We start from the raw sequence: 12,707 nt of genomic DNA, 5'->3' as shown, positions 1-12,707 counted from the left end.
CTCAATTCACCTATGAATGCCAAAGGTAAATAAAAGTAATTAAGCCACAAAATAATTCTGAGAGAGAAGCTGAATAAGTAGAAATGGGTAAAAGTAGTAATGTTTTTTAATGGATCCAAAAATAAAAATATCATTCAAGGCACTGAACCTAACTGATGCTATTATTTCACAAACCTGTATGATGTATCTCAGTCTTGGAAGAGGTTCTGTAGTGGGAACATGAAGGAACCAGACTTCAACCTATCAAGCGAGACCAATGTCTGAAGTGTGGCGGAGCAGCTGTGATCACCACTGAGGCATCACCTCCTCACGTATCACAGTGGATTTGGGGGGCATTTCATAATCTGGAAGTCTTGGGCCAAAACCTTAGGCCGATGTTCAGAGAGCTAGCCACCAGCTGTCTTCTGGGAGGGGCCTCCCCGGACACCTGAACGAGCTAGCAGTCACCTTGGCCCCCGTGGAGCAGCAGTACCCTGTGTGGTCATGGGGGACTGTGTCTTACCTTATTGACTTTGACCCTATTCCTCTCTGTTTTGATGTGAAATTGTAGTAAAAACAGTAACTAACACAAATCAGATAACGTAAGAACACAGAATCCTAAAGCGACATGGTCAGTGCAGGGGCGGCAGGAAGACCCAGCCTGGGAGGAGAGTGCCATAGATCAGCTGATACCGCATGGGAGGGTTGGAGCCCTGGAGAAGGAGGAATAAACAAAACCCCCTCAGCAGGAGGGAGGATGCAGTCCCAACTGTAAAGATCTGAACATGACGGACACGACACGAGTCAAAAGCAGGAGGGGGCTCCTCCTCGGCACCAGGCCACCCCGGAACTCAGCACAGTGACCACACATCCAGCTAGAAGCAGCCTGGAAGAATATCCATTGAACATTTCCTGAGAAAAATAGATGACAAATATTTCAAGTCTGTCTTGGCTGTGATTTAACTGGGAGTGGAGAAGATGCTAGCTGTATTCATTGTCTATTCTGGTGTCTACCTCAGAACCAAAAAGTCCTGGCCCTTCTGCAGAAGGGGCTGAGTTTCAACCACCGTGTTAGGCTGGGCAAAAGCACAAACTCTCCAGGGCCTCCATAATTGCTGACTGCTTCCTCTACCCACTTTACAGATGCACAGGATTCAAAGGAAGGGGACATCACCTTTCTGAAGTTAAAACATCTACGTTACAGAGAACCAGGCTGTGCATAAACTGTCCACGGTCCCAGAAACACACTGAAGGTGCTTCTCCTTAAAGTGATCTATGGGCTCTTGACCATGGATGTCTTTTTACACAAAGCAGGCCAGACTGTCCTCTCCCAGATTTCTCCAAGTGATTTTATCTTTCCAGATCCTTCTTCTATTGCCATGAGCTTTTGTGTACTTAACCCTGAATACTCTAAAGCACAGAGAGAGGAACTTAGTGCAGTGACCACACACCCAAGCTAGAAGCAGCCTGGAAGAATATCCACTGAACATGTTTCCTGGGGAAAACAGACTGCAATATTTTCAAGTCTGTCTTGGTTGTGACGTAACTGACAGTGCAGGAAGATGCTAGCTGTGTTCATTTTCTACTCTGATGTCTACCTCAGAACCAAGAGGTGTCACAGTGTATCACAGAATTCTCTAAGGGTCCTTTCTGGAGCACTTAGTCATGTAAAACAAAACGTGAGTTTATTACAAAAACCCTTAACACAAAATAAACCAGGTGGAGTAACATTGTCATAGAATCGAAGTACTCATGAGACTGAGGCAGGAGGATTGCTGCAAATTCAGTCAACGTGCATTACACAATGAATTCAGGGCCAGTATAGGTTACACAGCAAAACCCTACTTTCAGAAGGAGGCAAAAAGTAACAATAGTTTCTCTAATTTTGTATATACTAAGTGATATATATATATATACACACACACACATGCATATGATCTGTATCCTTATTTATGCTATACGTGTATACAATGTGTATGTTATAAATAGTATCCTTGATATCTATTTTTCACATTTAAAATAACATTATCTCTTGAGATAAGTATGTTGCCATTGGCACACACAAAGACTTTTATTCTGGAATATTATTTTAAGGTGTGCTACATTTGTTTATGTTGTGGGACATTTATTTAATGATGCAAAGATGTGTTGCATTCTCTTATGTTGTATTTGTTTAACTCAGTGAAGCCATGTTACTGTGTTTATCTAAAAGATCTGATTGGTTTAATAAAAAGATGAATGGCCAATAGTAAGGCAAGAAAAGAACAGGAAGGGCTGGCAGACAGAGTAAGCAGGAAAAAAAAAGAGGAATCAGAAAGCAAGAGAGATCAAGGAGGAACAAGAAAAGAGGAGGACGTCAGGGGCCAGCAAGCCAGAGTAAGAAATAATGAAAGGAATACAGAGGAAGAGAAAGGGAAAAGCCCAGAGGCAAAAGATAGACAGGATAAGCTAAGAAAAGCTGGCTAGAAACAAGCCAAGTTAAAACCAGGCATTAATAAGAGTAAGGCTCCATGTGATTTATCTGGGAGCTGGGTGGCAGGCCCCCCCAAAAGAGCCAAAGAGTAACATAAAACAATAACAGACTTTAACACTGATACTGTACCACATCGACTATGGCAATATTCAAACTCAATAGAATGTAACATGACTTGTAAGAGTGTGTGTAAAAGTCGTCTGCTAAGAGCAGAGGCTACTATGGCTTTCACCCAGATGGGTCACCCAACAATGGTGCCTACAGTATGCAGGACCCCATAAGGTTACATGGATAGAGCACCGCTCCTCTCTAAAGGAATCTCATTCTGCTTCACTGTCTCCGCGCATCTGACTCACAAGTGTGCCTCTTACCCCGTCCCCTTATGGACAACCCCAACAAAGGCAGATGTGCATTCCTGTCCAGCACCAGAGAAGTCCAGCCTTCTTCCTGTCTGCCCCAGTGCACTCTGCACTCACACCTACCTGCCATGCTACAGCCAATGTCTCTCATGATGACAAAGACAGGATTCCTTTCAACAGATTCAAAGACCCCGTCGGCCAGATTATATTTTGTCAACCTGTGATGCGTTACCTCTTTTACGTGGGTGTGGAACGACACGGACATGTCCAGCAGGATCTTCCGCTGTTCAACTCGCCGAACAAAGTCTTGTATCCGGTCTTCAAGTTGATGAGCAGCCTGGTAAATCTCTTCAGGGTCACACTCCCCGGTCTGCGCCAGCTGCTCCGCCGCTTCTAACAACTTGTCTGCATTTGTGTATGTGTTCTGCACGGGAGAACACCCAGAGGAACAGAAGGTGAGCATTCAGCAAGCCAGCCCGCATGGGAGCCATAACACCCAGCAACACAGAGCCTATCAGCAGCATTTCCAATCATTCACTTAGCAACGACTTCAGGAGGCCCACACATCCCTATCGGCAGCCCTTTCTGATGCCAAGCAGACTATTAAACACTGGCCAGAAAGGCTCATGACTCAGAAAGGGCTTTTAGATTTTTGCTAAGGTGGAGTCAGGAAATGCCCCACAGCCACAAGTGCCTGCTTCACTTTTTTTCTCTCGTTTTCATGACAGAGTAACAGTGTTTTCTCTTCCCTGCTTCACAGTACACAGGTTCAGAAACAAAAGTGAACTGCAGAGGCTATAAATTGATCAGAGTAGAAATGCCGACGTGAAATGTAAACACCTGTGCAGTGCTCTCCAAAGACTGCTCTTCAATTCCTGATAAGCTCGTGGCTCTGGCTGGGTTCCTGACCTGCGCAGATAACCTACAGCCTGGAACTGTTCCTGGAAATTGCTCAAAAGCGGCATTACCAATGAGGAGGAGATGAGAGTAACTGGAGGCCCTCAGTGGAATCAGAGCAGCCTGCCCTCCGGGGAGGACCACAAATCCAGCCTGGGGCTCTGCTGAGACACCATTGGCTCATTCATCTACTCCTCAAACTCTGAGAGCTGAGCAAGGTGGGTCTCACTGCACAGGGTGGAGGGTGGCTCAAAGTATGACAAAGGCATCTCTGGAGGGAGAAGCAGGCTCAGTCAGGTGATGGGGGCTTGGAATAGCATGGGAAGCGAGACTCCAACTAGACAGAGAAGTTGTCTGTTTCAATCTTTTCTGTTGCCAACAACACAATCTCACAGACCAGGTAAGTTATATAAGAAGTTTTATTGTAGCCCATGATTCTGAAGTACAGGATCTAAGGGCTACGTCTGATGGGCTTCTTGGAGGCAGTCCCGATGTGCTGCAGGGCATTACAGAAATAAGCATGCACAGATGTTTCTCCTGGTCCCTCTTTTCTTTATAAAGCCACTAGGATCTAGTCTTGGGGGATCTGCCCTGATAGGTGCATCTAATACTAAGACACCAGCCTGACTCGACTCTTCTCCTGTATCACTCTGGGGATTATTTCAACACATAAACCTCTGGGGAGGCCACAATACACTATACTAAACCACAGCACTCTGTTTCTGGTACCCAAGGCTCCTGTGCATCTTGCAGAGCAAATCAGATCAGTTGATGCCTTTGAGGCAAAAGGTAAACTTCCTGTAACTCAACTGTTCAGCATATGAAAACCAAAAGAAGATGACCTACTTGGCAGGAACAGAATAGTCCCATTCTAGAAGAAGCAAATTGACAGACAGAAGGAGTTAGCAGCCATGGCATAACGAAGCTCAGCAGGGCAGGCACTAAATCTCCAATTAGCCAGGTCTAGCACTGTGTGTAGACTATGATAAAAAAAAATCGGTCCCCGAGGTTTGGCTCCTGCTGCTTTGCTTGTCATTATCCATGCAGCTGCTTTGTAGGCTGCACCCTGACACCAGCAAGTTTCTGGGAACATATGGCATGGTGCAGCTTTCTGAGGCATGTACAGAAGACATCTCTGTTCCTATAAGCAACACTTCGGGCCTCTCTCTGGGCCTTAGTCAGCTGTGTCTGCTGAAGCTGCCTGGGCTTCGTAACTATGGGCTTGCAAAATCAGCTTCCACCTGGGGCCAGAAGCGCTCATAGTCCTAGGCTTTTCCCAGTTTACTCTTCCAAGCACTTCCAACCTCTGGGTGTAACTGAACTCAGGAGTACTCACTATTAGGGGCACACCTACTTTCTGAATCTGAACTTCATTAGGGAAACTAAACCCTAGAGAGGGACTAGCTTTATACATGGATTTATTTAGCCTACAGTTTTGGGGATCAACAGTTCACGATCAGGTGGCCCCACTGGTTTGGCCTCTAATATCATAAGGAAGGGAAGAGATCACATCTTAAAACAGGAAGCTAGGCAGTGTGTGCCATTGACTAACTCAGAGACCTCACAGGAGGCTGCAGGAGCAACTCTTAGAGAACCCACCTCCTAAACTTGTCAGTACAAGATCCAGACTCCCAGCAAACGGTCTTTTGGGTGATACACAACATCGAGATCTGTTTAAGGAAGGGGTGCCCTCCAAGTTAGGAGACTAATTACAATAAAGCCGTATCCATCAGCCACTTCAGGTACAAGGGGAGCTGGGGGTCTGAGTGCAGTTTCCAGCTCAGTCTGCCCGGGGGAAAACAGAGCCCTGGAAATGCGCTTCTGAAAAAAGGAATCCTGCTTTCTCGCTGATTGTCATCACAGCTTTGAAGAAATTTCTCTCTCCTGTTTGATAAGTGAATCTTCAGCTGACCGCGCTCCCAGTAGGAAGGCATAACCGAACTGCTGAGAGCCTTCTAGGACTCCGTCAGCAGCGACACTGGGAAATACTGATGCTGAAGGAACAGGTGTGTATGGAGCGACACAAACAGCACAACCGTTCATTTGTGTCATCTGACACTCCAAGAAAATGATGGTTGTACAAAGAAGGTAAGGGCTTTCCTCAGAACAAACCACAGCAGGAAGGGGACAGGACGGAGACAGGAACATCAGCATTGGCTTCTGAAACCCCAGCTGGGCCTTCCTAGCAACAAAGTCGTCCTGAGTCTTTCTGCACTGAGCTGGACAGGACTGTCACTGGTTCCGAATGGTAACCATCCATATCATTAGCACTAGCGTTTGAGCAGCCACCCGAAACCCTAAAGAAGCCCTGCGACAGGGACAAGTTCACTTCCATCTACCTGTGACAAGTCAGTCAGGAGAGCTGTGGCTGTTCAAAGACCCGAGACCTGGTGATCTAAAGTTGGCAGACATCAAGGGAGTTGAAGGGACTGGCCTCTTTTCTTCAGCCTGAGAGATCCCTCTTTGAGTCGTTCCTTTCATCCCCATCAGGGAATTAAAGGACATATTCTAAGGGCAGGTCATGGAGTCCAGAGCATTTCCTCTTTCTTGAGAAACAGGCCTACATTGTGTAACCGTCAGCATCTGGGACATGCGCAGCTGCAATGCAGAGGCAGATGAGTGGTCCTCCTCCTCCTCCCGCTCTCAGTCACGAGGGCCCAATTCTCACCAAAATGATGGCAGACACTGTAGTTACCATAAATGAAAATGCACATTTCTAAATAGAAAATGAGCACCGAACAGCATTTTCTTAATTAATGATTGATGGGGAGGGCCAGGTGCACTTTGGGTTGTGCCATCTCTGGCCTGCTAGTCCTGGGTCCTATAGAAACCAGGCTAGGCACACCATGGGGAACAAGCCAGTAAGCAGCACCCTTCTATAACCTTTGCATCCGCTCCTGCCTCCAGGTCCTAGCCCTGCCTGAGTTCCTGTCCTGCCTGCCTTCAGTGAGGACTATAACGTGGAAATGTAAGGTAAATAAACCCTGTCCTCCCCAAGTTGATTTTGGTCATGGTGTTTTATTTCAGCAATATAACTCTAATTAAGACACTAAATACTGTCCACATCTGTTAGCATTAGCCATAGACACCTGTTATTTTCTCAGGGTGGGTGGGGGTTCAGTAAGGTAAGGGACATAGAGAATAAATACTGGCAACATCACCTATGTTAGGTCCTATTGCAGCTAGCTAGTGTAAAGCACTTTTGTAGCTATCATGTGAAAACTTGGTGTTTTCCAGCATCTAGATGTTCCAGATAAAGGAACCGGAATTCTGAACATGTTCTGACATGGATGCCCTACCTCCCTCCGTCTTTCCCTCCCTCCGTCTTCTTCCCTTTCTCCATTCCTTCCTGATGTATTCTTACAGTAACCTGGTAAAGACGGGTATTAATGCTATTTCACAGGGAAAAGGGACTCAGACCAAGGAACTTGCTCAGGGCTGGTGGTTGCGTAGTCAGAAAGGAATCGTCTATCACTGAGTTTTAGGAAATGTGAATGGGGAAAGCAGCCTCATGAACCTGCTCTTTTTCTTCTCTGTGGTCTGAGGGTTTGACTCATGCTGGGCAGCTGGTACACCACTGACAACAACTCCAACAATGAGGGAAGCTCTCGATTAAAAACAATCTGCCCTGACTTCTCCAGGGTTAACTTTAAAACACAAAGCATCTTATTTAGAGGCTGAATTTATTAACCAGTGGAAGCTTGCTATATCTGTGAAGAAGTTCAGGTCATACTACAAACACGGACATGTCATATGTCCACCTGGACACAGCTTCCTCAGCAAACAATGAGCACAGTGGGGACACCTGTCAGTCCTCTGAAAATCCAGGAAGAACTTCGGTACATGACAACTTCTTAGACCTTTATCCGGAAGACAAGGTATTTGTGGCACACACAAAGCTACCCACAGACCTGTTTTGGGGAGAATGCCGTGGGGCAGCCTATGACTCTGCATGGTGAAGAGTGGAGGAGCTGAAGCACTCAGAGAGTGGGACCCGGGGAGCATCAGGCCCCTGCTGCTCTCAGAACCAGCTGCAGGAACAAGGTTTCTCTGGGCTTTACTCACCTGCTGTAATCACAGCTTTTTAAATTTAAAAACACAAACTCAGAAAACTACTTAAAGTAGAAGATCATCACTGCTCAAGGAGCGCCTACCTTTCCATCGGCCACATGCAAAGCAGCAATTTTAACTGCAAAAAGCAGCACAAGAAAATGCTCTACAGCTGTGCATGTCACAGTGCACAGCAGCCAGCACGGGCTCACTCAACACCAAAGATGTACTCACAACCAACACACAAAGACGAGCTTCACAACCATGGTATGGAAGTGCTTGGCTCTGCAAAACTGTACGCCACAGTGACCTGTGCTTTCTGAGGAGGCCACAGCAGCATCTGAACCAAACACTGAAGCCCAGGGCACTGGCATCAAGGGTAGACACCTGAACAAGTCAGGCTGGGCCTAGGGCTCGCTTCTACTGTGTAAGCTTGAGAGGTTCCTTCGGGGTTCCTCCTTCCTGGAACAGAGGAATTGCTCTGCAGAATAGACCTATATTTAGCACATTTTCAGAGAACTGAATCATACACTTTCACTGCTTCCTTTTTTAATCCGCTCAAGCTACTTCATCAAGCCACGACTCACCAAGTTCCCAAGAAAAGATGCATTCGGCAACTTGCTACTTTAAGATCTCTAGGGGACTAGAGTGATGGTTTGGCAGATAGGCACAGTGGAACATTAGGATAAATCACTATCACATTTTGTGATTTTTTTCATGAATTTTGTTCTCACTTCTTTTGCTTTCTTTTGATCCTCCCCCCCTTCTTTTGGGAGGAATTTACTTGGTTTTCTATACCCCTCCCCAAAGCTATAAATTTGGAAGTGATTGTTGAATTTTGTTTTTTTGGTTTTATACATTTTGTGGTCATTCAAAAACAGCCAGAAGCCTGCATAAAGCCTCTTGCTGTCCTCAGGCCCCATCCAGCATACTCAGCACACATTTCTGCCCTTTGTGTCCAAGTGAACTGGCTGGCTCTTCAGCTTGGTTTGACTCTTGACTACCTCCTAGATTTACCTTTTGCTCAGACAGTAATCCTCTAATCTACAGAATCTACAGATGTATTTATTGATCCCTTCGTTGACTGCTGATAGCATCCTTGTCTAGATACTTTTTACCCACTTAGTTAATTCACTCAAGCAGGTAGCTGCTGAACAGACGCACACATGTGAGACACTGCAGTAGGTGAGCATTATAGGGAAGCGAGCAGAACATGCCTGTTCTCACGGGCTTCAGTCTACTAATACGCTTAAGTCAATGCTTTCGGTTTTCTGATAAGTACTTGACTGGGAAATCCCAATCTCAGTGCTCACTTCATTTCCCCTAAGGAACAGCAATTCAGACAGGTGCGGAATCCAAGGGTTCAAGCATTATCATATCAGGACAGCAGCTCCAGACTCCAGCATCTGTGGCTGCTGAAGAAACCACCGTCTTTCTAAAAGTCCTTTTCACGGATGCCATTTTCCACTCCTTGCCTGTAAGATTTAGTGATATTCTACAGTGGCCATAATCTGTCCGAGTCTGGATTTGTATGACCTAGATGGCTTCTTTTGTCTGGGGGTGGGTTGTTTGAGACAGGGTCTCTCTGTGCAGCCTTGGCTAACCTGGCTCAGATGTAGATCAGCCTGGTCCCAAACTTAGAGATCTCCTTGCCTAAAAGCGTGCATATGCCCCACTCCTGGCTCAGATGACTTCTGTTGAAGGCAGCCAGCATCCCTCTACTTTCTTAGGATGTCTGATGCTTCTGCAAACTTTTCAGATCATAGTGGCCTACTGCCTGTAAGCATCACAGCCTCCCTCATTTGCTCTCCACAAGTCCTGCGCTCTGAGCACCCTCCGCTTCTGGTGCTGGCTTCCCAAGCACACAGTTAACACAACTAGAAACGGACACGCTGAATGCCAGGCCTGTCACTGCAGAAATTCCAGAAGTTATTGTTCCTCAACTGGGAAGTGAAGCCACAAACTAGCCTAATAAAGATGAAAAAATCCTCAAAGACAAACTTGTTTTAAAACCATACAATTCATAGGGGGTTAACTCTCTTTTCTACCTAGGTGATGGTCGCCTCATTGTGAAATGAATTTAACCCCACCATAACAACCTCGCACACCTAGCAAAGGTTAAGTCGCCTCAGGTTTGCTGAAACTGTGACTTCCAACCCAGCCACCGGGATGTGTTCAGGGGACTGCTGTACCTGCGCGACTTCCTCGAAGTCCTCGTGTCGTTTCTGCAACGCTCTGGCTCGGTGAAGGGATTTGCCCACGCCTGTGTGTTTGCTCAGAAATGCTTCTCCGTGGTTCTCAATCCAATCTAGCACCTGCAAAGAAAACGGTCACATGGGCCATAAACACGGTGTCCACCTTGCTCACCGGTTAGGCCTATCTAGGAAAGACTCGCTCCTTTGTCAAAATTCTGCAGCAAACATGAAGCAAAGCAAGTTCAGAGGAAACGCCTGAATACTAATTTAATTCACTTCGCAATTATATCTTACTTCAGCTTCTCTACAGGACCATAAATAGCTTTTATATTAAAAGTACAAATTGTCCTATGCATGAACATTGCATATAATGATTAAATTAACTCTCACCTTATCAGAGGCATGACAGAGCTACCAGCTCGCTGGGTTTTGTGTGAGAGGGCAGATATGGCACTATGCTGGACCAGTTCACATTTTTAAATGATTCAAAGCCTCATAGCTCAGGTGATTCAAGCTTAACTATGCATACAAAAAATGTTTTGTTTGTCTCTGTTTTTAGGAGACTCCAAACACAGAAGAAAAGACACCACTGCCATGCTGCAGTCCTGGACTCGGAAGATAATTCCTCGGGTAAACTGTGAGGTGTTATGGCATCGAAGTACAAGCTGTGTTTGTTCCTCATGGCTGGGACTTAGCAGCGCAGATCCCTGGTCCACAAATGTGAGAAATCACACAACATTAACACCATCTAACAGTGTTTATGTCAAATGCACACTCATTAGTCTCTGGTGGAGTGGCAGAAAAACAAGCAAGTGATCTCTTTTCAAATGTTCGGCTAAAACATTACAAATACATCACACACGTTTGTTAGTGTGCTGTTAAAAATGGGCCATCTATGTTGTACATGTTTGTGACTGGTATTGTCAAATTCTGTTGGGTTATTGTAACAAAATACCTCGGGCTGGATAACATATATGACAGAAATGTCTAACTCATAGCTCTGGAAACTGGAAAGTTTAAGGTTAAGGTGCCAACGTCTAGTGAGGACCTATTCCTCACAAACTGTGGCTTCCAGGGTCCTCACACAGCACAGGGGTCGAACGGAATCTCTCAAGCTCCTTTTCTAAAGGCATTGATCTCACTCATGAGAGTGGAGTCTTGGTGGCCTAAGCACTCCTAGAGGACCTGCACAGTGACCTCACTGCACTGGACATTACATTTCCACATGGGCTTGTAAGGGTCAAACAGCAGGTGCCGAAGTACACAACTCTAAATGATCTGGGATGGAAGAAGAAGTAGGGCAGATTCAGCCAAGTCAGTGATTCGGGAACCTCTACTAATGTCAGGATAAGTCAGGCTTAACTGCTGGTCCACAATGGCTTTGTGCTAGAACTCTCAACCGAACTGACAGATATCTAGAAAATTAGTCAGTGGATGTATAAGACCAATCTGTGTCCATCGTTCCACATCTGAGGGCCTGACTAAGCTGCCTTTCTGCACAGCAAAGTTCTGTCCCACATATATCAGATGGTGAGCTTCAGCAAACCTCCAAGGCCCTGTAAAAACTGCTCTGGAATTGTGAGCAGCTGTGAGCAGAAGTGGGTAGTGGGAATTGTGAGCAGCCGTGAGCAGAGGTGGGTAGTGGGAATTGTGAGCAGAGGTGGGTAGTGGGAATTGTGAGCAGAGGTGGGTAGTGGGAATTGTGAGCAGAGGTGGGTAGTGGGAATTGTGAGCAGCCGTGAACAGAGGTGGGTTGTGGGAATTGTGAGCAGCTGTGAGCAGGTGGGCTGGGGTTGGGGAATGGACAGCAAGCCTGGCAGGGGTGCTCAGGTCAGGGCTGTGCGCAACTCTCATTCTTGGTCATGTGGTTCATTTCTGATCCCTTCCCATCCCCCATCAACACTGACAGTCACCTGACCATCACTTGCTCACTGGATCCATCTGCATGCTGTCAGTGTGGTCTAACTCATCAACTAGTTCTGCCGATTATCCCTCTGAAACACACTTCGACACCTGTTCCTCTGCACATCTAAGTGCTGGGAGGAAGTTTCCATAGTTTTATTTCAGCTTCTGTGTCCCTCCCTGTGAGCACTGATGACCACATGCAGTTGAGAATTCAAATGTGTCCACACAAATGACTGCAGCATCCACAAGGCAGCTGCACAGCACACCTGAGCATCTGGTCTGTTGCCATCTAGTTAGGCTTTTGATGGCACAGGCTGCAAATACTCCACCGCATCTGAGCTACTGCTCTCCACACAGAACTGCAATCCCCACCTGCCCCCAGCAGAACTGGGGCTGTGGAAGAGACCCTAGAGAGCATATGTCTCTACTTAATGACTGTCTCAGAGAATGTGCCCAACACCACATAAGTGTAACGTTCACCATGAGGCCCTCAGCTGCTGGACAGAAGTTCACTTAGACATACAGACTTTGGGTCTAGTTTATTTTCAGTGTAAAGTTGTAAGTTATTTATAATAGTTTTAATAAACAAAAAGAAGAAATATTTAACTTGAAAAGGATTTAGAATCATAAAAGTATCATCGAAGCTCCAGTCTATTACTTACCTGTAAGATCTCGGAGGGATAGAAGGGGAAGAAGACTTAAAACAACATTTCTGTAGTATTTCCTATATATTCCTTTACTTAAAAACAACAAAGCCCCGGGCCATCAGAAAGCCGCAAGCCTGCCGATTACTGTCACCTTCCAGAGCCTTGAAGGCAGGCATGGTTTTCCAATGTCAAGAGACATTGT

The 12,707-nt window shown here is 46.0% G+C and overlaps 1 protein-coding gene across 10 annotated transcripts in view; it reads right to left on the bottom strand.

The window, feature by feature from the left end:
• Positions 1-12,707, bottom strand: part of Trio (trio Rho guanine nucleotide exchange factor) — a 282,715-nt gene that overhangs the window by 126,136 nt on the left and 143,872 nt on the right. For all 10 annotated transcript variants that reach the window (XM_057789603.1, XM_057789604.1, XM_057789612.1 and 7 more), the window contains exons 10-11: positions 9,951-10,073; positions 3,044-3,235 (exon numbers count right to left, since the gene is read on the bottom strand). In XM_057789603.1, the coding sequence (XP_057645586.1) occupies positions 3,044-3,235; positions 9,951-10,073 (315 nt within the window). The remainder of the gene's footprint in view (positions 1-3,043; positions 3,236-9,950; positions 10,074-12,707) is intronic.

Source organism: Chionomys nivalis, chromosome 15 (assembly GCF_950005125.1).
Source record: "Chionomys nivalis chromosome 15, mChiNiv1.1, whole genome shotgun sequence".
Classification (NCBI taxonomy): Eukaryota; Metazoa; Chordata; class Mammalia; order Rodentia; family Cricetidae; genus Chionomys; species Chionomys nivalis.
Note: the sequence above shows the minus strand (reverse complement) of the source record. Positions and strands in the feature narration are given on the sequence as shown.